Raw genomic sequence first — 27,660 nt, 5'->3', positions numbered from 1 at the left:
CATGAGGGATGATTCAAAGGCTTTAATTAAATCTGGGGACCAATTCTGTGGGTTGCCATCCTTCCTGGTCGTATCAGTCAGGGGTTTGACCAGAGAAGAGAAATTTATGAATAAATTTACGATAATAATTGCCAAAGCCAAGCAAAAATTGTAGAGTATGTTGACTTATGGGTCAAGGCCACTGTAAGACTGCAGGTATTTTCTCTGGGGCAATGTGGAGTTCGGGTGGAAGCTGGAGATTGAGTGCTGAGGAGGCTGACGGAGGCGTTTGAGGATAGCCCCCTAATCTGCGGGGGGAAGTTCCCCTCAGGGCTGGGGCTCAGGTGCTAGAGGGATCCTCTCACAACACATGGGGAGGTCCTATCCAGAGTCACGTGAGCAAAAGCGGGGACAGCAGGAGCCAGCGAGCATGTCCAGGAGGTCTCCACGGAGAAGACAGCCGGGTGGCTGGTGAGTGAGACAGTCTGGGAGGACTGTGGGAAGTAGACAGGGGGGCTAGTGAAGGGGGCAGCTGCAGCCAGGTGGGCTGGCAGTGCCTGTAGAGGTGGTGCTGGGATCAGTAGCTGCAGGAATATAGCTGGACACTGTAATTTTCTCTACACACAAAAAAGGGGCCCGCAGTCCTTGCCTGTAAAGGGCCGTTGCTTGATTTGGCTGAGTGCCTTTCCAGAAATCTTAAACAGTGTTCCAGCTGGGTCTGAGTTGTTTCTACAAGCAAGTAATGTGCTGGAGTTTCCAGTCAAGTGGGCATCCCATAATACCCCTATCCCCATTAAAGTTTATTAACCCCTAAATAAAAAAACAACAAAGTTTCTGGACTGTTTTCCTGTCTCAAGTGAGCCTGTGGAAATTTGGTGTGTCTGGATTTGCAGGGTGGGGGATCCTTATTCACCAGCGGCTCCATTGGGGGATGCACTGCACAAGGTATTCATAGTGTCCAGTCCTAGTATTAAATGCAGTTGTCCATTCATCACTTAATCCTCAAATCGAGCTTAGTGAAGACTGCTGCTCCCTTGAGGTGGGCAAATAATTCTGTAATAAATAGAATCAGATAAGCATTCTTAAATGTAATGCGATTGACGCCCCTATAATTGATACAGGGTCTCAGTTCACAATTTTTTTCTTTCACAAAGAAAAAGCCAGCACTAGCAGGAGAAGAGGACTTGTGGATGAACCTCCGTGAAAGTGAATCTGCAACATAGTCCTCCATAGTCTTATCCTCTGAGACAGAAAAAGGGTAAACCCAGCCACGAGGAGGAATGACACCAGGTTCAAGGTCAATTGTGCAATCATAAGGCCGATGTGGTGACAAAATACCAGCCTGACCTTTGTCAAAAACATCACAAAATTTACGGTATTCCTCTGGCAATGAAGAAAGTGACGACATACACATGACCTTAATAACTTTCTGAAAACATGTATTAGTGCATTGTGTGACCATGACAGAACCTCAGCACTACACCTATCAAAAGAGGTATTGTGCCTCTGTAACCAAGTATAACCAATGACAACTGGGTTATGAGGTGAGGAAATTACTTGGATTCAGATTATCTCACGATGAAGAGCCCCTATAGCCATGGTAAGTGGAGCAATAGTGGTCTCCCTTCAATAGAATTGATGGCAAGTGGGGAGGCACAAGACTGCAGTGGTATCGAGCGCCTTGACACAAAGGCACTATCTATGAACAAGACTGTAGCCCCATAATCGATTAGTGCCTGGGTATTGATGGAAAACACGCACCAGGAAAGGGTAACTGGAACTAGAGGCTTATTCTACAGCATAGCTGGGGATGCAAAGATGGCACCTAAGGTCTTTCCCCTTCAGAACCTCAGGTGAAGGTGTTTTCTTAGACGGGTAGGACAAGACTTCAATAGATGACCTGCCTGGACACAGTAAAGGCACAATCTCTCCCTCCTCCTAAAGTCCCTCTCTTCGGCAGAAAGAGAAGTGAAACCCTTAAAGGAAGGTCTCTCTCGGAGTCTGATATCAATGAGAATGGCATCAGCTCCTCAAGTATATTAGGTATGTCTCAATCTTTAATGTTATCAGAGAGACCATGGGAAAAAGCAGCCACAAGAGCCTTATTGTTCCAACCAACCTGGAATTCAAAAACCTAGCCGGCAGTAGTTCTTGTGTTCAGTTTAATTGACATGAGGTCTTTGGCAGCAAAGCTGGAGGGAGTGGGGAAATCTAATACTCTCTTAAAGGATGCCACAAACTCCTTTAATTCCAGACAATGGGTTTTTTATGTCTCCCATAGAGGGTTTGCCTAAGCCAAAGCTCTGTCAGAAAGCAAAGAAATAATGAAGTCTACTTTGCTTCTGTCCATAGGGAATGCCTGGGGCAGCATCTCAAAATATATTCCAACCTGTTTAAGAAACCCTCTGCAGTGAGCTGGATTGCTCCCAAAATGCTGAGGAAGCAGAGCAGAACCTGTCATACCTCTTAGAGAGGTAGTATTTGAGCCGGCACAGAGACTGGAGCAGCAGCAGGGATGTCTTGCAACATTGGTTGTACTGGAGCAGCCGGAGTGGGAGGATCCAGATGAGCTGTCACATAGCTGGGAGGAGACTGAAATGATGAGGTCCTGTATATCCAGCCCAGGCCCCACTGGGAGTGAAACAGAGGGCAACAAGGTCAGGCAGAACATGAGTGCCTGCAGATGTAGACCGGGGAACTTGCAGCAGGCGATGTGATTCCAAGGCAGCAGGAGAACCATCAGATCAGGAACAGCAGCCATACACAGTAGTTCAGCTGAGGTTAAGGAAACACTCCACTTGCGCTGCGGGACCTGGTGTCACGTAGCTAATGGTGAGTCCGGATTGCAGAAAGAGACCTCTCTTGTGTCCCAGACTTGCGACCCCTGATAGAGGAGACAGGAGGCGCAGGAGTCGAAGGTAGCACGAGTGGCTGGCAGGATCAACAGCCGAAGGATGGATCAGGTGGCTCTCAGGAAGCTGTATCAGGATCAGCAGGCCTTGGCGGCAGGTGACAGGCACCAGCAGGCAGCAGGGCACACAGGAAGCTTGCAACTGGACAAGCAGCGCTTGACAGTAGAAGACAGGAGCCAGCAGGTGGTAAGGCACACAAAAGCAATAAGTCCCTCAGGAACAGGCACACAGGGAAGTCAGGCAAGCCGGGTCAAACCAGATGATCGTTACAGGAACAGATGCAGGAGGCAGAGACAGGGTCGTGGAACAAGCCGGGGTCAGTAGTGGATAATCATGGATGGACCAGAGGATGAGGTAGATGCAGAGTCGTAGACAAGCCAGTGGTCAGAGGCAAGCAGAGAGCAGGGAAGGTCACAGGTCAGCCCGGGTCAAACACACACGATCAGATCAGGTCAGAAGGCAATCACGGGAACGCTGTAGATCAAGCAGAAAGAGCTGAGGGGAGAACAAGGTTTAGGTAGCCCGCCTGGCGCCGGTAACAGCGCACCTGCACGCACGCCCGAACACACTGGAGGGACACATGAAACAGCTGAAAACCAGTCAGCATTAGAGCACAGGCAGAAGCATCCTTAAATAGTCTGTGTGGTGCCAATGTACATTGTGCATGTGCTCGTATGCGTGTGTGTGCCCATTCACGTATTTGTGCTTTCCTGATAGCCATTCTGTGGATATTCATGTGCATGTGCGCATTCCTATTAGCCAAACTTCTTCATGCATTCATATTTCTATTAGCCAATCGACTGGTTAGTATTCTCTGACATGAGCAGTTCAAATCAGGAGCCTCTGTAACGCTATGGCAAACTGATCCATGTGGAGACAGAAAATGCAGGTAAATTCATAGCAAAAATAACAACAGTTCAAAAACGTAATCAAAACCAGAGGACCGAGTGGGTAATCAGACGAGTCAGGATCAGGGAGCCAGAAGTCAGCATTGTCAGGAGCCAAAAATCAGTAGCAGGAATAAGAAGAGAAGTCAGCACAGGCCAAGACATACACAGGAACACACTGGAGATGTTGTCCATGCAAGGGCACAGAGGGAATGAGCAAAGTTGTTTAAAAAGCCAGGTAATGATAACCAGGTGATTCACTGTGGAAACTGAGTGGCTGGTAAGTAACCGACAGTTGAGCAGCCTGAAGAAAGCTGCTAGTAAATAGCAGGAGCCCAGCCCTGCCAGGAAGAAATGCTCAGGATAGAAAATACCCTGAAAACTGAGCATGTGCAATAGCTGCCAAAATTGCTCTGCAAAATCACCAACTGCAGTGGGGACATGGATAGAAGGGGGACGTGGAGCACAGCAGGATCAAACAGTTTCTTTGCAAAATACAAAAAGGATCCCATAGTGACTGAGTATGAAAAGCATGTAATACAGCATGTGTTGATTGTTTTTAATGATGTGGGCTAAATTACACTTTAACCACTTCGCTCATGCGCTATAGCCAAAAGACGGCAACAGCGCAGACGCTAACTGCCGGGAGGGCGTCCCTGGACATCCTCCTGTTTACTTCCCCTCTGCGCGCTGCCACAGGCTTGCATTGGGGAAGTTCTGTGTTGGCCGTCTTCCTTGGACACAGCCAATCACAGATTGTGCTAAATGACCAATCACAGCGGCCATTTAGCACTCAATTGGCGTGTTCAATGAGAGGTGATCTCATATGTAAACATATATAAACAAAAAAGTACTAATGCGCTCCACCCAACCAATAATGCTACTAACTATCTAATGATGTGGAAGCTGCCAACATAAATAGTGATCTCAGCACCAATAAACATAAATAAAAGTAAGAAAATATGTGGCGCTACCTAACCTATTAAATACAAAACAAATAAATTAATAATTACTGAAGTGCGAATACTGCAACGAATTGCAGAACAAAAGTGCTAAAATATATGCACCTCACTTATGTGGTATATTGTGCAATATATCCAAACCGTGCAAATAAATATAATACGTCTAATATAGAATAATATACATAAATAAATAATCAATATTCATATAAGTGCATAAGTAACCAAAAGTCCATAAGTGATAAAAAAAATGTAATAAATTAATAAATAAAGATGCTTGATAACCAATGCTGTGCCAAATGCAATGGTAAATGGTGACCATAAAGCAAAGTCCATGCAGTGAAACAGTAACAATAGCTTCCAATGCGTGACAGTCCACCACAAACTTCAGTGCTCAACTTGTGCACCACCAGTTTCCCCCAGCCTCTCACCTCAAACATATAGCATTAAAGCGCTGTATATAAACAGATGCCACTTCACCACTTCGTCCTTATCCGTACAGCCTCACATCTATAACGCTGTACCTGTATAGGTGACACTTCCCCAGTTTCTCCTCATGCGTCCAGTTAGTAAAATAAATGGTTCATAGAGAATGGAAGAAAGACAGAGGGGGCTCCCATGTGAAGTATGTAAACATACAAATTTATTAAAACGATATCCACACTTACATATAGGCAGATGAAATCACAAATCCGTAACAACACTGACTTCCGGTCTCGGCCGCGACCGGAAGTGATACCCTTTGATAAAGTCACGAGGTTGGGACGCAACGCGTCAGGGAGGAGCTAGGTGTTACGTGTATCACTTCCGATCTGCCTATATGTAAGTGTGGATATCGTTTTAATAAATTTGTATGTTTACATACTTCACATGGGAGCCCCCTCTGTCTTTCTTCCATCCTCTATGAACCATTTATTTTACTAACTGGACGCATGAGGAGAAACTGGGGAAGTGTCACCTATACATGTACAGCGTTATAGATGTGAGGCTGGAAGGATAAGGATGAAGTGGTGAAGTGGCATCTGTTTATATACAGCGCTTTAATGCTATATGTTTGAGGTGAGAGGCTGGGGGAAACTAGTGGTGCACAAGTTGAGCACTGAAGTTTGTGGTGTACTGTCACGCATTGGAAGCTATTGTTACTGTTTCACTGCATGGACTTTGCTTTATGGTCACCATTTACCATTGCATTTGGCACAGCATTGGTTATCAAGCATCTTTATTTATTAATTTTTTTTTTTTTTTATTATCACTTATGGACTTTTGGTTACTTATGCACTTATATGAATATTGATTATTTATTTATGTATATTATTCTATATTAGACGTATTCTATTTATTTGCACGGTTTGGATATATTGCACAATATACCACATAAGTGAGGTGCATATATTTTAGCACTTTTGTTCTGCAATTCGTTGCAGTATTCGCACTTCAGTAATTATTAATTTATTTGTTTTGTATTTAATAGGTTAGGTAGCGCCACATATGTAAACATATGAGTTCATCTCTCATCGCTGGCTCTCCCTCCTCACACAGAGACAGCGTGTGAGAAGGAAGAGATGAACGGCTGCAGCTGCAGCGTCAGTGAGAAGAACACACACACACAGTAAAACACACACACACATACACAGTGAAACACACACACATGCCCACCTGTCCCCAGTGCCACCTATCAGTGTCATCTGTCCCCAGTGCCACCTATCAGTGCCATATGTCCCCAGTGCCACCTGTCCCCAGTGCCACCTATCAGTGCCATGTGTCCCCAGTGCCACCTGTCCCCAGTGCCACCTATCAATGCCCCCTGTCCCCAGTGCCACCTATCAGTACCATCTGTCCCCAGTACCACCTGTCCCCAGTGCCACCTATCAGTGCCATCTGTCCCCAGTGCCACGTGCCACCTGTCCCCAGTGCCACATGTCCCCAGTGCCACCTGTCAGTGTCACGTGTCATCAGTGCCACGTATCAGTGCCACCTGTCAGTGTCACGTGCCATCAGTGCCACATATCATTGCCATCTGTCATCAGTGTCACGTGTCATCAGTGCCACGTATTAGTGCCATCTGTCATCAGTGCCACATATTAGTGCCATCTGTCATCAGTGTCACATCAGTGTCACGTGCCATCACTGCCACGTATCAGTGTCATCTGCTATCAGTGCCACGTGTCATTGTCCTGGTGCTCCAGGGCCTTCAAAAGTGTAATAGGTAGTCAACAAGTTAGATGTGTAATTTATGCTCCTAGAACATGTGAAGGCTGTGAAAGTCCCACACATGTGGTATTGTAATACTCAGGAGGAGTAGCAGAATGTATTTTGGGGTGTCATTTGTGGTATACACATGCCATGTGAGAGAAATAACCGATTACAATGACAATTTTGTGGGGAAAAAATAAAAAAATAAAAGAATTTTCATTTGCAAAGAGTTGTGGGAAAAAATGACAACACCAAAAACCTCACTAAACCTCTTACTAAATACCTTGGAATGTCTACTTTCCAAAAAGGGGTAATTTAGGGTTTTTTTGTACTTTCCTGGCTTGTTCGGGTCGCAATAAATGAGATAGGCCCCCAGTACATCGGATGTGATAAATTATTTATGATTTGCACCACAGCTTGTAGACTCTCTAACTTTCACAAAGACCAAATAATATCCACTGATTTGGGTTATGTGTACCAAAGATATGTAGCAGTATAAATTGTGGCCAAAATTCATGAAAACATTTTTTTATAATTTGCAAAATTTTATCACAGAAACAAAGAAAAATGCGTTTTTTTTCCCAAAATTTTCAGTCTTTTTTAATTTATAGCGCAAAAAAATAAAAAACCCAGAGGTGATCAAATACCACCAAATGAAAGCTCTATTCGTATGAAAAAAAGGACAAAAAATGAATTTGGGTACAGTGTTACATGACTGAGTAATTGTCATTCAAAGTGTGAGAGCACCGAAAGCTGAAAATTGGTCTGGGCAGGAGGGGTGTTTAAGTGCCCAGTAGACAAGTGGTTAAGTAAATGTCTTTTTTGTAAATACAGTTGTCCCCCTACTCAGAAATCTATGCAGCAGTTTTTCTAAAAAAGGTTATTTCCCCCTTATTTTCATTTTATTAAAACAAGTGGCTTTGTTTTGCTTGACCACTGGTCTTATAACTTTCCTTCTGTACTTTATTTTTCAGTGAGAAGGGACATATTTAAATATTCACTGCTTGCTATAGTGTGCAGTTTCTGGCGCCTCAGACTCCCAGCCTGACCAACCCTCTCAGATTGCAGGGTTTTAATGAACATTGCCTGCCAATGTCGACATACCTGTCCACATCCTGCCCATTAGTATCATTTGCATTGCAGGATGGGAATTGTATGTTTTAGTTTCTACTAGCGGAGCTGCACAGAGAGCAGCTTTTTATCAATGGAATGATGACGTCACAAGGTACTGTTCATTTCTGTTAAATAGAGAATTACTGTAAAAATATAGACACTTTATAATTTACATACATAACAGAACTGTTTTAGCATGTTTATTTTGTACGCCCTGAATTCAGATTTAAAGTTGACCTAAAGATGAACAAAAAAAAAACTGCTGTAAAGTGGATACTAATTTTAAAATATAAATTCAATACAGAGTCATCATGACAGTGCTAACGCACAAAAAAACATAGTATCAAAAAACGCAAACAAATACAATAAGCAAGAATACATTGGACCGCCATGACTAACCATAGCGGGTAAGGTACTTACACATAGGGCAAACCTTAGGTTATATCAAAAAAATGTGATGTTTAGGAATCCAGATGTCCTTCTTACCAGAGAACTGCAACATATTCTGTAAGGTATTAAAAATCCTTCCCATTAGCATAATGAGCTGGGCACACCAAGGCCACAGAGGGGACAGCAGGCAAGTGGCAGGGTCCAGACCGCTAGCACCTCAGCGGGAAAAGGCATGCGCAACAGAGACCCGGAATCTGTGGGGGGCAGAAGGAGAGGACAGGTTGCAGCGGGGGGAGCCCAGCTCTGCACATGGCTCTGCTCCCCCAGCCTGGCGAAGATGCCTGGGTCAGTCGACAGGGAGTGGAGGAACGAGCAGGGATGGCCAAGTCCCTCAGCAGGGGATTGGGTTTCAGCTGGGGGGCATTATGGTCAACATGGCCCCCAGCCCCAGGCAAGCAGAGTCCAGACCAGGGAGGAGCACCAGGGCAAGTGACGGGGACGGTGCTGCACAGACGGCAGGTGGTCCAGGGAGGTACAGACACAGGAGTCAGTCACGCAGCGAGCAGAGCGGGTCTAGCGGGGTTAATCAACATGCAGGACGAGGTCGGCACCACAGACCCACAGCAGACGGTGCAGGGCCATCTGGAGCTCAAGCTACTGTGCGGCAATCGGATGCGGTGAGCGACAGGTCGGAGGGTGAACTGGCAGAGTCGGAAGGAGGCAAGGATGTCGCCCAATCATTAGCAGTGGGTCCAAGTACAGTGGCTGCTGGGCCCAGTCCTGGGCAGCCTGGTGAGTCCAATTATCCATTGTCTATTTCTTCTTTGCTACATACTTTGTTGGGTCAACCTAGTAATTCAGGTCCAGCGGCAACTAGCATGGGGGTAGGGATTGGGGGGAACAGTTCCACCCCCTCTACTCCTAGGGTGATTGACTTGGGCGCTGGGCCAGAGGGGTTAGGCGGCCTGCTTTTGGGGCTCAAGGAATTTGTTCAGCGATTCGAACCGCATGCGCTGGGGTCCCGGGTCAGGCCTGGATGCCAAGTGCAACGACAGGGTCAACGGGGCGGCTGCTAGGGTTGAGAAGGAGGCGTCCGCCGTGGCGACTGGAGTGGATGAGGTAAGTGAGTCATTAGGGGGTCCAGCTAAGGTGTCAGCACCGGAGGGCAAGGTTAGTGAGAAGAAGACGGAATCTGTAAGGCTGGTGGATTCGGCGAAGAGCGAGGTTTACGTCTGCTTCAAGGAGCCTTTAAGAGCTCATTTGAAGACGGAAATCAAGGACAAGATATGGAAAGGGGAAATGTCAAAATCTTCACATTGCTCCCCTTAGAGAAGTTCAACCTGGATAGGTTGAAGCCGGGGGAGAGTAAGAAGGAGGACGAGGGGTAGAGGCGTTATCGCCTGATACCTCAGACTTTTTTCAACTGGCTGCAAGCTTTTGCCATCCTGGCAAGTGTCATAGGGGAGAAGAATCCCGAACACTGTTCGACATTGTTTGTATTCCTTGAAGCTATAAGCGAGGCCCATAGGACCTATGGGGGGTGGCATTGCTTAGGTACGGCGAACAGTTCTGTCAATGGATGGCGGTGTGTCCGTCCTTGTGCTGGGACCACAAGGACATCAGCTTGTGGATGAAGTTGATGACGGCTACGCGGGGCCCCCAGTCAGTTTTTTCAGGCAGGGGTCGGAGGTTCAGCGGCCTCAGGACAACTGACCGAAAAGCGATGGGGTTTCTGCTGCAGTTTAACGATGGCAGGTGCAAGTTTGGAGCGAATTGTTGCTTCACACACATGTGTTTCGGGTGTGGGGGGAACCATGCGCTGTCCAAATGTTTTAAAAGAGGGAAAGGTCGTTCCGGCGAATCTACGAGTAAGAGGGAGGACCCCGGCGCGGGTGGAAAGGATGCTTCCTTTCCTCAGTAGATACCCTGACTAGGCAGCGGCAGTCTTGCTGGAGGGAGGTCTCACTGTTGGTTTTAAGATCCCTTGCTCATTAACTATGGTTCCACCGGTGGCTAAGAACTTACACTCGGCCATGCTACACCCTGCGGTGGTCTCCAAAAAACGGAATAAGGAGGTTGCCTTAGGGTGCATGGCCGGCCCTTTTCAAGATGCGTTATTAACGGATTTGGTGGTTTCCCCATTGGGTGTGGTTCCCAAGAAGGAGCCTAACAAATTTTCGGTTGATCCAACACCTTTTCTTTTTGAAAGGGGGGTCAGCTAACAATTCTATTTCTCCAGAGGAGTGCGCAGTCACGTATATATCATTCGATGTGGCAGTCGCGTGGGTACGGCGATACGGGCAAAGGGTATTGATGGCAAAGTCGGACATCGAGTCCGCTTTCCGTTTGTTACCGGTTCACCCAGATAGCTCCCGGCTATTGGGTTGTACTTGGGAGGGGGGATACTACGTGGACAGATGCCTTCCCATCGGTTGTTCCATTTCATGTGCCCCTTTTGAAACGTTTGGCTCTTTCTTGGAGTGGGCGGTTCGGGACGTGTCTGGCATCAACTTTGTCATCCATTATCTGGATGATCTTCTGTGTGTTGGCCCGGCGGGCTCCAATACCTGCGCGGTCTTATTGGGAACACTGCAACATCTGGCTGAACATTTCGGGGTTCCTCTAGCTCCAGAGAAGACCGAGGGCCCCATGGCTGTCATCACGTTTTTGGGCATAGAAATTGATTCGTTGATTATGGAATGCAGACTGCCGAGGGACAAATTGGAAAAGCTTTAAGAAGAAATCCGAAGGACCAGGGGACGGCGTAAGCTGACACTGTGACAACTGCAGTCGTTGCTAGGGAAATTAAACTGTGCATGTTGTATTATTCTGAGGGGCAGGGTTTTTTGCCGCCGGTTATCCTCTGCGACTGCGGGAGTTCGCTTTCCCACGCATGATGTGACTCTTACCATGGATCACAGGGAGGATTTATGGGTGTGGCAGGAGTTTTTGGAGTCTTTTAATGGGTGCGCCCTGTGGATGTCAGGCCCCGTCAGCAACTGTGATATGGAGCTGTTCATGGATGGGGCTGGTTCCACCGGGTTCGGTGCCTTCTTTAAGGGACTGTGGTATGCAGCTCGTTGGCCACCTGAGTGGGGCGAGGCGGGTATGCTGAAAAATCTGGTCCTTTTGGAACAGTCTTCAATTGTGGTTGCCATGGAGATCTGGAGTGAATCCTTCCGCAATCTGAAAGAACGTTTCAACTGCAACAATATGGGGGTAGTGCAGGTGGCCAACAGGTTGACAGCGCCATCGGTGCTGGTTGTCCGGTTGTTACAGCATTTAGTGCTGCGTTGCTTGCAGGTGAATGCGTTCATCTACGTTGTACATTTGCCCGGGGTTGATAACACATTGGCTGACGCTTTGTCTCGTTTCCAGTGGGACAAGTTTTGGGAATTGGCACCAAGGGCGGAACAGCATGGGCTCACCTGTCCCGGCTGGATGTGGAGCATTGTGTTAGGACCGCAGCCAAGTGGATCAAGCAGTCTGTGAGTACGGCCACGTGGAATGCCTACTCTAAGGAATGGAGGGACTGGTTTGAGTGTTTGTCAAAAATCTGTGTGTCTCCAGAGGATCCGGGAGTGTCGCATGCTGTGCTATACTTTATTGGCGCGGGGATGGAGACAGGTGTCTCCCCCGCAGCTATTGAGCGCAAGTTAGCCAGTTTGGCATTCTTATTTAAATGGCAGGGGCATAGGGACTACACCAAGGAATTTTGGATAAAACAGACGGTGAAGGGGTACAGGAAGGTCCACAAAAAGCAGGATGGACGGCGCCCGGTCTCCTTTGATATGTTGCAAGTGTTATGCTCGCTTCTGGATAAGGTTTGCACCTCAGTTTACGAGACAGCCTTGTTCAGAGCCGCGTTTACGTTGGATTTCTTTGGGGCTTTGAGAGTGGGGGAGTTGGTCAGTTTGGCAAAAACAGTACAAGGGGGCCTATTGGTGAGCGATGTAGAAGTTGGTCAGGGAATGCTCAGAATCTGGATCAGGACATCCAAGACTGACCAGAGCGGGCGTGGGATTCAACTGGAAGTCGGCAGGATTGACGAGCCCAGTATCTGTCCGGTAAGGGGAGTTGGAATTTTCCAGGAAATGTGACTTCCGGTCGGGGGTTCATTGCTGGTACACATGGATGGGGCTTCTCTTTCGAAATTTCAATTTCTTGCGGTATTTAGGAAATGCAAACTGGCAGGGTTTGCTCCCATAAGTTTTTCCTTTCATTTCATATAGGAGCTGCCACAGAAGCATCCAAGGAAGGTTTGAGCCAAGAGGTGGTCAGAGGCATCGGCAGGTGGGAGTCGGACAGGTTTAAATTATACGTCCACCCGCAGCTGTTGATATGGGGGGGGCATGGGTGCTGTGGGTGGTAGGACTGTACGGGGTATTGTGTTCCGCATGTTATTTGGTTGTTGTCTTTGTTTACAGGTCAGGAAATGGGATTGGTGTGGATTCTTGGCCATTCTTACATCTACTGGGGGCCAGAAGAGCTGACCTTGGGCCAAACGGCAGACAGTTAAGAATATCCCCCCAGGAGGCTCAGGTCCGGTGGATCGGGGTCCCGAGCATGCGTTGGAGCAGAGTTCTGGGGGAAGTTCACAGGTTTTCTCGCCTGGACAGGGCTCCGGATGTGTTGCTTTTACACGCGGGGGGCAATGACATGGGGTCTAGATCAATCAGGAACCTCATTAGAGACATAAAATGTGACTTTCTTAGACTCGAGGCTACTTATCCCAATATGGTAATGGTATGGTCGGATATGGTGGGCAGGACATCTTGGCATTGGGCATGGTCGGATAAAAAGGTGGACAGGGCCAGAATAAAGGTGAATAAGGAGGTAAGCAGATTCTTTATTAGGAACGGGGATTGTCTGTTTGCCACAGGGAATTGGAAATTGACACAGATATTTGAGGAGCGATGGGGTCCATTTGAATGAGGTGGGGACAGATTTGTGGGATTACAGGAGGTTATCCAGTGAGGACTCAAGGTGTGGAGGTGCTCGCAAGGGTAAGGGGTTACCCCTTGCGTGCGGTGGCAGATTTTGCGGTCGCTTCAAGAGAAGAGAGAGGTACATGTATGGAACATGTCGTACCCATCCATGGGATGAGGGTGGTTATGGTACTTCCGGGTTACGAGGGGTTAACCCGGAAGGGTTAAATAAAGGGGGTAGTTCACTGTGATGGTTTGTTACCACCTCCGAGTTAGGGGTGTCCGACTGAAGGCAAGAATTTAAAGTTCAAGAAGTTTTCACAGTGACCAGTTGGTTAGGGGTTTTCCCCTACACATGACCCAGTTGACGGAATTTGAAATGAACGTTTACGTTTATAGATGTTATTTAAATTATTTATATTTGTTAATAAAAGTCCGGCTGGCCATTTACTCCACACCTTCAAGTTGAGTCTTTGTAAAATGTTATTTTTTTTGGAGGGTACAGGTTATGGTAAAAACCTGCAGGGAAATGTGCTTACGTCCTACATATTTCACATGATTTCTATTGCAAAGCAATAATAGCCCACAATGTTGCAACCCAATATAGTATGGATGTGTCTTTCCTCCGAGTGTAAAACACCTGGAATAGGAGCACAAAGAAGGCACTTAAACAGCGTAAGTGGTAGAACTGAGGTTTTGGAGTCTAGTGTTGAGGTTTTACGCCACACCGGAGTCAATATCTCGCAGTCCCAGAAAATATGATTTGGAGACCCAAAAACTGGGCATCCATGGAAGCATAACTCTGAGACTCCAGTGTATATAACCTAAAGTCGAAGGGTGTATAAAACCATCTGGTGAGTAGTTTGAGAGCAGTCTTAATGACAGATAATGACCTTGTGCATGTGCATATATTATCCAACATGGTGTCCCAGTTCTTAGAGGAGAATTGAGTTGAGCCTACTTGGGAGAAGGATAGGGTAATAAAGTTATTAGCATGCTACCAAGAAAAAGCTTCTTGCAAAGAAAAAGCTAAGACAAAAGTTGGGTTGCCAAAAAAAGGGGTCCTAGGAGGGATGGTGAAAGGAGAGGCAAGGTGAAATTTAGATTTGTAGAACATCCGCAGTTGGTGCGAATGAGTAACCAATTTGTTAAGGGACATAAAGCTCTGACTGGATATAGAGTAAGATGCCTGGGAGATAATATGGCCATATGGGGAAAGTGTAATAATTTGGCAGAAGATACTTACAAATTATCTTCTGCAAAAAAAAAAGCTTTCTCTTGCTTCAATCAGTTTTTTATTTAGTGTACAGTTACTTTGGCACGTGTTTAGGGCAGTGTATACCACATCTGAATCTTATTTTACAGATTCCAGGAAAAATGTAACTCCTGTGCGCATGAACTGGAACAACATCATTCGTTGTTTTCCATCGTTAAACTGGTTAAGTTTGCTTTAAATAGAGTTTGGGAAAAGAAGCTCAGTAAGGATTCTTGGGATTCCGGAAACAGTTGGTGCTTATGTGACCCAGGGCCCTCAAAAGAAGACTTGGTCATCCAACACCTTTTAGAATATTGGGTGATTTATCTATTTTTATTTAATTATTTAGTGATGATGATACATGGATTTTATAAAAAATGGCAATAATAATCTTGGTCTCAGATCTCATCCAAAGAGGATTTTTTTTGTAACACCAATTTCAAGTACTTGCTTGTTTGTATATGGCCTAATAAAAAATGTGCTATGTAAGATGTAGTGCAATGTGCTTTTGGGTGTCATTTTGAGAGTTTCTCTTGCTTGGGGTCACTGTGAGCACAGAGCACAAAGACAGGTATTTACACCCACTTCCGGGCATAGACTCCCGTGGGAGTCTACGCCATTTCCTGCCCTGCCGCGCTGTCTGCTGGGACACACACGGGTCCCAGTGACAGCGCAGAGATTTCCTATTGCGCGGCGCAACTCGCACATGCGCAGTAGGGAACCGGGAAGTGAAGCCGATTCGCTTCACTTCCTGATTCCCTCACCTAGAATGGTGATGGCAGCAGCCGAGGGCCGAGCGATCGATCGGCCTCGGCTGCCGGCATCGCTGGAACCCGGGACAGGTGAGTGTCCATTTATTAAAAGTCAGCAGCTGTAGTATTTATAGCTGCTGGCTTTTAATATTTTTTTTTTTTGGTGGAATCCCTCTTTAACATGTGGGGACAAGAAACAAGTTCACTCACATTTTCTTATAGCATGTTACAGGCCCCATAGTAATTCAGACAAGGTGCCAAGGAGTGTCCTTTGTCTTTTTGGACCCCCTGCTCAAAAAAAAAAAAAAAACCTCTGCAAAAAACTGTAAGTGCATACCATACTGTGAAGTATTAGGCCATAATGTGCAAAGCTGTAACTTTTTTTTGTTTTATTGTATAAAGCTTTGAATGTAGTGTTGTGAGGTGACCCGTACCATCAGCACCATGATATTATATACTGAGCTGTATGCGGGAGAAATCAGCATGGTACAACTTGCAATTAAGAAGACAAACTCTGGTTAATGCAGTAAAAAACACTTGCTGTTGATTGTTTATCAGGTAACATAAGCATTATTTAATCTACACCTGTTTAAACTTTTTTTCCAGGAAGCTTTTGGGTTTTTAGTATGTTTGATCAAAAAGATGGAAAGTGTGCTCGAAACCTTTACCTGTTTGCGTATGGCATAATGGCATTTGAATGGATTATATTATGGGTGGCATGTATCTATTACTTCTGTTACTCTAACTCTGAAAGGTAAGTACCATATCTACATCTATATTATATTTTATACTGGAAATGCTTTATCCAAGAACCTATTTCAATGTGTATACTTTGTTTCTGATGAAAAAAAAAAAAAAGCATATTTCTAAAGATCAAGGAAAATTTTTGAAATAAAAAAGTAAATAAAAATAAACTAAATAACTGTACAGTTCTGACTTACCTTTTGTGGACTGTGAAAGAAGTTAGACCCTTTGTAGTGTCTGTACCTAGGATCCAACAAGGTCAAATTAAGAGCATCATTATTTTCTTTCTGTCAAGGCCAGTGTAAACATCATATTATTATTAGTATTATTATTATTACATATATATGTATTAATAAATTAATGTAATTATATTACAAATATTCTCCAGCATTGGTGACAATTTGCACAAAGGTAAACCCCAGCAATAAATCCCATCCCCCCCCCCCCACAACAACAAAGACTGTAGTTTAAGCAATAATAACCCACAGGATTTGTGCCAGTTTTGCAATAATAATCCCCAGTACTGGTGCCAGTTTACACAAAAATAACCTTCAGCATAAATGTCAGTTTCCATAATAACTCCCAGCATCGTGCCAGTTTAAGAAATAATAAACCCCCCAGCATGAATCACAGTTTCTGTTATAGTAACTGCTAGCATCAGTGCCAGTTTATGCAATTATAGCCCACAGAATTGGCTTCAATATGATTAGTGATGTTATGCTATTTAAATCCCTTTTAAAGTAGAATTCCAGCTTAAACCTAACTAGCCCTAAAAATGTTTCCTCCCCTTCCTAACACCTATTCTGACTAACTTGTGTAAGAAAGATGTTTATACTTGCCTATTTTCAAGTTGCTTTGCTGCGGTCGGGTCACGTGATCCCCTGTATTAGCCAGCGTTGGCTGCAGGGGACAGTAGAGAGTGCCGACAACAGCTGCTAAAGCCTGGAGCATTGATGTTCCCCATAGGTTTTCATGTCCCGGCCATTGTCGGTGCTCCCTCCTCTTCCCCATACATAGGGAAGAACACATGACCGAACGGCCTGGGCTTGAAAGTAGGTCAGTTAACATAGGCATTAAGAGGGGACTTTTTTAAAAGCTAGTTAGGTTTACTCTGGAATTCTCCTTTAACCACTTCCGGACCACCGCACGCTGATGTACAGTGGTCCGGACCGGCAGTCTGGTACAAGATAAAAGTGGTCTCTGCAGATGGCTCCATAAAATAAATAAGAAAAAATAAATAATAATTTTAAACGCACCCCGTCCCGCCAAGTTCGTTTGCAGAAGTGAACGCATACATGAGTAGCGCCCGCATATGAAAACAATTTTCAAACCACACATGTGAGGTGCCCTGAGAAGAAACTGAATCTTGAATAGCTCTGGTTGGCATTTCCAGACCCATTCTTCACTAAGCTATCAACCAGCCGGCTCACATCCATGTAGAAAGAGAAGGGAGGCCCCTTAAGTTTTGGCTCGCACAGATATGAAGCTCTTCTCCTGAGCCCTGGTCGATGGCTGCCTCTCAGCATGCTCTCCCCCTACTTTGAGTAAGATCACTCTAGCAATCACCACTTCAGCCAGACGTAGCTTTTCCTCCTGAAAACACACAGGTATCTCTTCCTGCCACTCCAATAGCACCCTGACTTGGTCCAGGTCGTATGTGGCTTCTGTTTCCACAATATAGGTCTGGTGTCCTGGGGCCAGAGCTTTCTCCCACTTTCTAATCTCTCTCTGTGTGTTCACTTTCTGAGATCTCTAGAACAGTACTCCTCTCTATTTGAGCTCCATGACTTTTGCCCCAGGCAACCGCGGCCACTGAAGTGGCTTCCCGTGTGGATTGTGGCTCTTGTCTAGGTTGACTAGGACCAGCTGCAGATGGCATCCCGGAAGAGCCCCCAAGTGTTGTGAGATACTGTATATGTAACACGACCCCCTTGGTGACTTCTTGGATCTACTTGCTTATCTGCACCGCCATGTTCTTGTTAACATTCTAACCCACCTGACACTCTGGGTTCAGACATCTTTGCACCACCTTATAGTAATTAGTCAAACAACTCAGTGCGTTTATATTCTGTTAATGTTTACTGTAATAACTCAAAGAGAATATTTTTGTAAAGAGGCGGTAATAGATCCACTGACCTTTGGGTTTGATTTATTTGATGATAATCTTAAAAAGGAATTGACAGATACTCTATCCATCGGATCATCTAAATTGATGCAGATTATTATCGTTTCTAAAAAGGAGTTGGAACAACTACAGGGAGAAATGTTCATTATCCAGAAAGATTTAACCACATTGCAAACTCATAGTGGATTCTCTGAGTTGGACAGTCTTTTAAATAAGAGGCTTCCCATCAACGGAACAAGGCAGGGATGCCCACTCTCACCACTCCTCTTTGTAATTACGCTGGAACCTCTCCTGGTGGCAATATGGAAAAATCAAGATATTCAGGGAATTCAGGTTGGGGGGAGAGAATATAAATCGTCGGTGTTCGCGGACGATTTATTATTATATATAGCCAAACCTAGAACAACCATCTCGATAATCCTGAAAGAGTTAGAAAAGTATGGGAGATTTTCTAACTTTAAAATAAATATGACTAAGTCCGAGATTTTGAACTTGACCCTGCCAGAAATAGAGCAGAGAGCAATTTCAGCCGATCTCCCGTTTAAGTGGTGCAAAAGTGAACTGAGTTATTTGGGGATAAAATTGACAGCTCAAATAGCAGATTTATATGAAGCAAATTATATTCCCCTTCTCAATAAAATTAAAGACCAACTGACTAGAATGCATTATAAAGCACTCACTTGGACAGGAAAGATAAACGCAAATGGCCCCAGTCCCTCTCCCCCAGACTTTTTTTAGTAAGTTAAAATCTATGGTGGTGAAGTTTATTTGGTCTCGCAAAAGCCCTCGAATCGCTTATAACACACTGGTGAAAGATAAAGATAGAGGAGGACTAGCATTGCCAGAATTTAAAAAATACTACGAAGCCACAGTGATCTCGAGATTAACAGACTGGCTTCACAAAAGGATGGAGAAGAGCTGGGCAGAGCTAGAAATTACGTTGAGTAGAACTGATATTGGTAAAATGATATGGATACCTCCTCAGTATCGAGATTTAGGAGTAAGCACCGGTATTCTAAAAAATAACACTTTTAAAATTTGGGACAGAATTAATAAGAGACACAAATGGGATTATAACTCCCCACTAATGTCACTCTTAGACACAAATTATTTTACGCCGGGGAAGGAGGAGCGTTTATATTTTAGTAGGTGGGCTAAAAGAGAAGAAATAGCACTACAGGATGTGATGAAAGGGAATAGAATTCTCACTTATAGCAAAATGACACAGGAATGGGGACACAAACCACTAGATAGATGGAGACACACGCAAATTCAACACTTTACACAAAATTTACCACAGCCATTACAAAGCAGGAGGCAGTTGAGACCATTAGAGAAATTTTTGAAATCCCCACAAAGTTTAGAGAGAAGAATATCTAAAATATATAAAATATTAAAGGGGGAGGTGGATAAGAAATTTCCAGTTTATCTGAGAAAATGGGAAGAGGAACTGGGTCTCTTAAGAAATGATGAACATAGGAATAAAATAATCAGGCTGACTCATTCAACAGCAAAAGATACACAAACGATTGAAATGTCCTATAAGTTATTGGCTAGGTGGTATATGACACCCCGAGGATACATAATATAAGTGGAGATGCCCCATCAACTTGTTGGAGGGGTTGCACTGCACGGGGGACTTTTATACATCTTTGGTGGGAGTGACCCAAATTACAATCCTACTGGGACGAAGTAATAGAAACAATATTCTTTAAAACAGAAGATAGGCTTGAAAAAAAAAAACATGGGTATGCCTGTTCCATGACTCAGAGAAGGGTGAGGCACAATATAAATTGACGCTAATTCCATATTTACTAAATGCAGCTAAGGCCTTGATCCCATGCCTCTGGAAATCCCAACAGGCTCCGACAATAAGAGTGGATTGAAAGGGTCGATCGGACAAGAATTATAGAAGAGTGCATACATATAACGGAAGAAACAGGGGAAAAACATCAAAGGATATGGCAAAAATGGCTGATATTTAGGATAACAGAGAGATACCTGCGAATACTAGAGGAATAAGATGACGGAGAGAGAGAGAGAGATAAGGGCATACCATATAAAGGTTTTTTTTCCCTTTTTTTTCCTTTGGGAGGGAGGGGGTAAGAAAAGCTGTCTCAAATGCAATTGTAAACATGAGTGTTTAAGATGTACGGTAAAGTGAAATATAATTGTATAATGGAAACAAAAATTTAAAATAAAGAATATATTTAAACAAATTAAATACGAGGCTTGATAAATTGGAGATAGATGTTATTGCTGGAAAGAAAGAAAAAATGACCGTATTGACTATGAAAGCAAAAAATGTTTATACATGGAGAAAACCTTTCTTTACAGGTCAACCACGCAAGCATCCAATAAAAAAAAGGTCAGTTTTTCTGACACTGAAGGTGAACCTCTCAAGGATATGTTGGCAGCTACAGCATCTGAATCATCTCCTGAGACCACTGGGTGGCCGACCAGCGGTAATCGCACCACGCACACACAAGGTTTAAACAGGAACACCCAAGGATTCAACAAAAACTAAAAGCAGGCAGCAAAAAATCAAAAACAAGGTGGGAGAAGACACAAACGTAGCCAGCGGGACCCTCTATCAACTGAGGGGTCGTCCCCAACTGTAATTACTAATGTTTTTAATCTATCCCAGTGCTCAATTAGAGATGAAGAGGTGTCTTTACTGTCTCAAAAACTGAACTTTTGTCCCATTGCACACATCGATCTATTTGGCACAATACTTGATGTGAATAAATTTGTACGTTTATTAACTTTAAAGAAACATTATTTTGCTAATAATCAAGATGAGGTAACGTCATCTGGTGTTGTGTTTACAGCAGATGAGTCTCCTCCCTCTCCATGTATGTTTTCTGAAGTATGTGCCTTGAATGGTCTTGTTAATCTAGCAATTGAGTCTGATCCTTGCCCTGTTGAGCTGGCGGATAGTTGTATGGGTATACCATTTAAGTTAAGATCTAATTTTTACCCTGTCAGCTCGCGAGGCAATGATATGGACATTTTTCAAAAACTTGTTGAGAGGAACTTTACCCATCTTTCCCGTAGATCACGTGGTAACTCTGTTTCAGACAATCTTACAACTGCTGAGAAAACAAAGATTAAAACCCTGAGGGATGATGATAGCATTATCATTAAGAATGCTAATAAAAGGGGCTAATTTGTTATCTTGGATTCAGGGGCGTATAGAGCTGAAGATCTACGTCAATTATCAGATTCTGACACTTACCTTAAGCTCAGGGGGATCCCACACAGTCTTTCAGTATGGACCTTTCATTATTATTAGATAGAGCTTTAGTAGCTGGTATCTTCACACAAAATGAAAGGGACATGTTCATTCCAGAATACCCAGTAATGGCAATCTTCCATCGTCTCCCTAAAGTTCACAAGGGATGCTATCACCTTACAGGCAAAACCATTGTTGAAGACATTGGATCCTTGAAAGAGCGCCTGGACCAATGGGTGGATCACCAGCTACAACATTTGGTGGTCAATCTACCTGGCTAGGGGATACCAAACAGTTATTGGTTAAACTAAAAGACTTTGGAATATGGAATGGAATATATAATATATATTATATACTGGGTATAGGTGGCTTACCTTGACATCTGTAGTGACTGACGCCCAACGTGATCAAACCTTACCACAAACCCAACACACCTCCAAACCCGGCCCCTATTAACAAATGACCAGACTATGTTTGGAGTAAATGGCCATCCGGCTTTCATTTATTAACAAAATATATATCAATATAAACTTTCCATAAGTAACTTTGTAAATGTAAAACCTTCCATTTGTACTGGATCATGGGTCATTAGTATACCCAAGAACCTACTGGTCACTGCGCACTACATCTGTAATTTTTAACCTCTTGACCTCCCTTGTCTCGGAGGCTATACCCAAACCAGTGCAGTGACCTACCCCTTTTACCCTTCCAGGTTAACCCCTTGTAACCGGGAAGTACAATCCAACCACCCCCATCCCCATGGATGGGTACAACATATTTTCTAGCTGCACCACTTAACCTCTTCTACTGACCCCAAAGAACTGCCACAGCACGAAAGGTGGTAAAGCCCTTTTGAGCATCGCCACGCACACAACCCACGCTGAATTCCCTCCTGGAGGTCCAACGCCCACGGGTCCATCCCAACGTCGTTTAAATGGACCCCATCACTCCTCAAATACCTCCAATTCTCAATCGCCAACTCCCGGTGGCGAATAGCCAGGCCCCCATTCCTGATAAAAAATCTACTTACTTCCTTATTAACCTTTACCCTGGCCCTGTCCACCTTTTTATCAGACAGCGCCCACCTCCATGAAGTCCTGCTGACCATGTCTGACCACACTAAGACCATCCCTGGGTAGGAAGCCTTTAACCTCAGGAAATCACACTTTATGTCCCTGATAAGGTCCCTCATGGACCTCACCCCCATGTCGTTGCCCCCCACATGTAAAAGCAGGACATCTGGCGGCTGGTCCAGGCGGGCAAAATCTATGCACCTCGCCCAAAACCCTGCGCCACCGCATACCGGGGACCCCGATCCACGGAACCTGCGCCTCATGCCTGGGTATCCGAAGTTGTCTGCCGTTCGGCCGAATGTCAGCTCTCTTCGAACCCCAAAAGACGTATGAATGGCCCAGAATCCACACCAAGCCAGCTTCATAACCTGCGAACAAGAAGAATTAAATACACGAAAAAACAACCTAACATCTGCATAACCAACAGCCCCCCAACCACTTCCAAACCAACAACCCTCATGCCAACAAACATATAACCTACAGTATAACCTACAGTAGGTGACCGCGATATTGTGTCAATCTCGCAGCTTCTAGCGACGAGATTTACACCCTACGAGCTCCGTCGCGGGAGCCAGCGCTGAGCTGGCTTGCATCAGGAAAGGAAAAATGTTTCTTTTCCCTTCCCGATAAGCGACAAGCATCGCTGGCCTGGTTGACACTGGTGCGGGGATCCGAAATTAGATTTCCGCCAATACCAGGCACTGTGTTTGGTATGAATCCTAAGGGAGAACTCCACGCCAAATGTATAATATTATTAAATATAAAAAATGTATAATATTATTTAAATAATAATTATTTAAATAATATTATTATTTTTTTTTTTTTTTTTGTTTTTTTTTTTTTTTTTTTTATAGCTACTTCAGCGAATTATTCATGAGGTCCAATCAGATTAACGTTCATATACGTTATCCTCATCTCCACATCATTGTAGCATTTATTTTCTAATTGAAATCTCAAACATAGATTTCCCTTTTTTTTTTTTTTTTTTTTTTTCTTTTTTTTTCTCCCCTCCACATACAAAAAAGAAAAAGCTACTGTTATCCAGAGGGAAAGGTATACCAACAGAACAGAGCAAACAAAGGGAAAACATTATGTAATTCGACCCTACCATTTCTCCCCTTCTTCACTCTCTTACACCCCACCCCCCCCTCTCCCCCCACCCTCCCTCTCCCACCACCTATGCGTAGAAGATCCAACCTTCTCAGAATCTAATATGCTCTGCGTAGCTCCATGATTTTTTGAATTTTTTCCACTCATGCCATAGCTCTACTCCTGTCTGTCCCCTATCCTCCTGGCTTTCCCTTCGCCTAGTCATCCGGTAAGTCTCTTCCACAGTATTGATCCATTCCCATGTTGCTGGGCTTTCCACATTTTGCCAATTCTTTGGTATCAGTCTCTTGGCTGCATTTAAAAGATGTGGCACCAAAGAATTCTGATATTTTTTCGTTTCCTCCCTCGTACCATGAAATAGGACCACCCATGGATCCTCGGGGATTGAGATATTTGTAATTTCTCTTATATGGTGTAATATTCTTTTCCAATATTCCTTTATTTTGGGGCATTTCCACCACAGGTGGGCCATTGTTCCTACTTCCCCACATCCTCTCCAACAATCCCCGGATTTACTTGGATCTATTTTATGTATTTTATCTGGGGTAGCGTACCATCTAGAAATAAGTTTATAATTCATTTCTACTGTTCTGCTATCAACTGCAGATTTATGTATAAGTTTAAAAATTTTCCTCTTAGTGCTATTATCACATAGTGTTCCCATATCCATTTCCCATTTCTGCATATAGGGTAGACTCTCCAGCTCCCCTTCCTCAGCCAGGAGCCCATACAGCTTAGAGATCGTTCCCCTGGAGTCTTCCGCTAAGCAAAGCTTCTCCAGGGGTGACCACTCCTCTTCTGTTTTTAATGGCTGCGGTAGGCTTCTGACAAAGTGAGCCAGCTGGAGATATCTCCACTCGTCTATTTTACCTAGATCCCCTTTATGTTTCATCTCGTGTAGTGTCAAAATCTTTCCCCCTTTTATAATATCCCGCACCTGTGCCTTTTCTTTCAACCAATTTCCGCTATTTATTTTTAACCCTGGCGGGAAATATTCATTTTCTTTTAATTCTAAAAGTGGCGAATTGTATTGCTTATTTAAATGCTTATAAACCCTATCCCAAACCCTAAGTGTGTTTTGTGTTAATATACTAGTGCCAATATCCAATGTCCTGTGTTTAGGCGGATTCCAAACTATTTTATTTAACTGTGTTTTACTCAGCCCATTCTCTATGTTAACCCATCTTTTTTCCTCATTATTAACTTTTACCCACTCTATTAATCTCGACAGTACGATAGCATTGTAATACTGTTGTATATCTGGTACCGCAAGTCCCCCTTTAAGTTTACTTCGCTTCAGGATATTGAAGGAGACTCTAGGCTTTTTTTTATTCCAAATGAATCCCCCTAACAGGGTCTTGATCTTCGAGAAAAAGAACTTCGGTATCTCTATGGGGATCATTTGGAATTTATAAAGAATCTTAGGAACAATGAACATCTTTAGACTAGTAATACGTCCTAACCAAGTCAAGGGTCTATTAACCAACCTATTACATTCTTTTTTAATTTCATCTAGTAATGGAACAAAATTTAATTTAAATAAATTCTCTAATGGGATTGTAAGTTTTATTCCCAAGTAATTTATCGCCTTTCGCCAGGGAAAACAGAATTTTTTTTGGAGCCCCCTTTTTTCCAGTTCGCCCGTATTGATATTAAGTACCTCTGATTTGGCTATATTAATTTTAAAATTCGAAAGTTGGCCATAATGTGCTAGAGCTTCCATTAATTTAGGCATCGTATTACTTGGCTCCCTAATATAAAATAGCACATCGTCAGCAAACGCGGCCAATTTATGCTCTTCTTGTCCTATTAAGATTCCTCTGATCCGTGGATCATTACGAATCGAGGCAAGAAGAGGTTCTAGGGATAGCACAAACAGCAGGGGTGAAAGAGGACACCCCTGCCTTGTGCCATTTTTCATCTCAAAAGGTAAAGAAAGCGTACCGTTGATCTTAATCCTAGAAATTGGGTGATAGTAAAGCGTCTTAATCCTTTGGATCATTTTGGGTCCCACGCCCATTATCTCCAGGGTTCTGAACATAAACCCCCAGTCCACCCTGTCGAAGGCCTTCTGGGCATCTATCGACAGGAGTAGACTCGGGGCCCCTCCCCCCTCACCCCTGGACATAAGGAGCAATGTTCTCACTCCATTATCCCTCCCCTCCCTTCCGGATACAAAACCCACTTGGTCTGGATGGACTAATGACTTCATTAAAATCTTCATTCTACTGGCCAAAATTTTTGCAAACAGCTTTGTATCGGCATTCAATAACGAAATAGGCCTGAAATTAGAGCACAAAGTCTCTTCTTTCCCTTCCTTCCGTAAAACCGTTATAGTAGCGGTCCTCGCCTCTTCACTCAGTTCATACTCGACCCCTAGATTATTCAGATAATTACATAGATGGGGAATTAGTAGTTTCTTGAATTTCTTGAAATAGAATACAGAAAACCCGTCTGGTCCTGGACTTTTACCAGATGCTGAATCCATCAGAGCCTTATTTAATTCCTCCTCTGAGATGGGTTTCTCTAAGATTTCCATTTCTATTTCTGAAATTTTTGTCAATCGGGCTCTCTCCAAATATTCCTCTATTTTTAGTTCCTTTTCTTCAACCTTGAGTCCTATAGGCGGGTCAACTGCATATAACTTTTCATAATATCCCCTAAATATTTCCGCGATCTCACTTGTTCCATAAACCATATCCCCTTTACTTGACTGAATTTTCCCTATGTAGTTCCTGGATTTAGCCCTCTGTAATCTTCTTGCTAAATATTTAGTGGGTTTGTTATCCCCATAGTACCTATCCCTAGCTAATTGATTAAAAGTTTTTTGAGTTTCCTGTTCCATCAAGGTTCTTAATTCCTCCCGTTTGATTACTAATTTTTGAAAAATTTCCTTATCCTGATTCGGGTGTTTTTTATGTTGCTGCTCTATTCTAAATATTTCTTCTATCAATGTTTTAATTTTTTCCGATCTCTCTTTTTTTCTTCTAGCCCCCATTGATATCAAGATCCCCCTAATGTAGGCTTTATGGGCTTCCCATAAATTCTGACTTGAAATATGTCCGGTATTATTGATCGAAAAATATTGTTCTAATTCTTTACTGATCTTCTCCTCTCCCTCTGCATCCTGAATCAAACCTTCATTTAGCCTCCAGGTGAAGGGCTTACGCTCTCCTCCCCTTAATTGCAGCTTCATCTTAACGGGAGCATGGTCGGAGAGTGAGGCCACCCCAATCGAGGTCTCTACCACCATTTCCAGAATTCTATGGTCTACAAGGATATAGTCAATCCGGGAATACGTCCTGTGCACAGGGGAGTAGAACGTGAAATCTTTCTCATTTGGATGCTGTACTCTCCAAACGTCTATTAATTGAGAATTATGAAATTTTTGTTTTATTCTTTTTAATTGTACCTTACTAGTCCCCTGTGCCCTGGACGTACTATCCAATCCCGGATCGACACAAAAATTCAGGTCCCCCATCAAGATTACTGGCCCTCTCCCAAAATCTCTTAGTTTCCCCAGGAGGCCCTCTAAATATTTTGTAGGGTCCCTATTAGGGGCATAGATATTAATCAGTGTACATTCCGTATCTCTTAATTTACCCTTCAAAATTAGGTACCTTCCCTCCGGGTCAACCATTCTATCTTCTAAATTAAACTGTATCTTCTTTGAAAAACCAATAGCTACTCCCCTTCCTCTACTTGTTATCGCATCACCGTAGTACCACACAGGAAACTCCCTTGAATATAGCTTAATATTAGCCCTATGAGAGAAATGGGTTTCCTGTAAAAAAATTACCTCTGCTTTATAAAACCTCAATTCCTTCAATATCTTATGCCTCTTACTAGGCGAGTTTAACCCTTTGACGTTATATGACATAAAGTTTATGGCTTGCATTATTAAGATTCTAGATTACCTAATGAAAGTATCTTTCTTGCCTCCTCTACCATAGGTTTTCCTTCCCTCCCCTCCCCCTGTCCCTCCCTTCCCCTGCCCCTCCCCCT

General features: G+C 43.9%; 1 protein-coding gene across 2 annotated transcripts in view; it reads left to right on the top strand.

Moving 5' to 3' along the window:
• Positions 1–27,660, top strand: part of LOC143933507 (transmembrane protein 272-like) — a 163,600-nt gene that overhangs the window by 105,209 nt on the left and 30,731 nt on the right. The window contains exons 5-6 of one of the 2 annotated variants that reach the window (XM_077456423.1): positions 15,975–16,122; positions 20,575–20,792. In XM_077456423.1, coding sequence (XP_077312549.1) covers positions 15,975–16,122; positions 20,575–20,764 — 338 coding nt within the window. In that variant the 3' untranslated portion in view covers positions 20,765–20,792. Of the gene's footprint in view, positions 1–15,974; positions 16,123–20,099; positions 20,473–20,574; positions 20,793–27,660 lie in introns of those variants that run through there. The other variant, XM_077456428.1, reaches the window with a different exon arrangement.

Source organism: Lithobates pipiens, unplaced genomic scaffold, assembly GCF_037356315.1.
Source record: "Lithobates pipiens isolate NorthernLeopardFrog02 unplaced genomic scaffold, aLitPip1_a1.2 Scaffold_10, whole genome shotgun sequence".
NCBI classification, from domain to species: Eukaryota; Metazoa; Chordata; class Amphibia; order Anura; family Ranidae; genus Lithobates; species Lithobates pipiens.
This window is presented reverse-complemented; position numbering and strand designations above follow the sequence as displayed.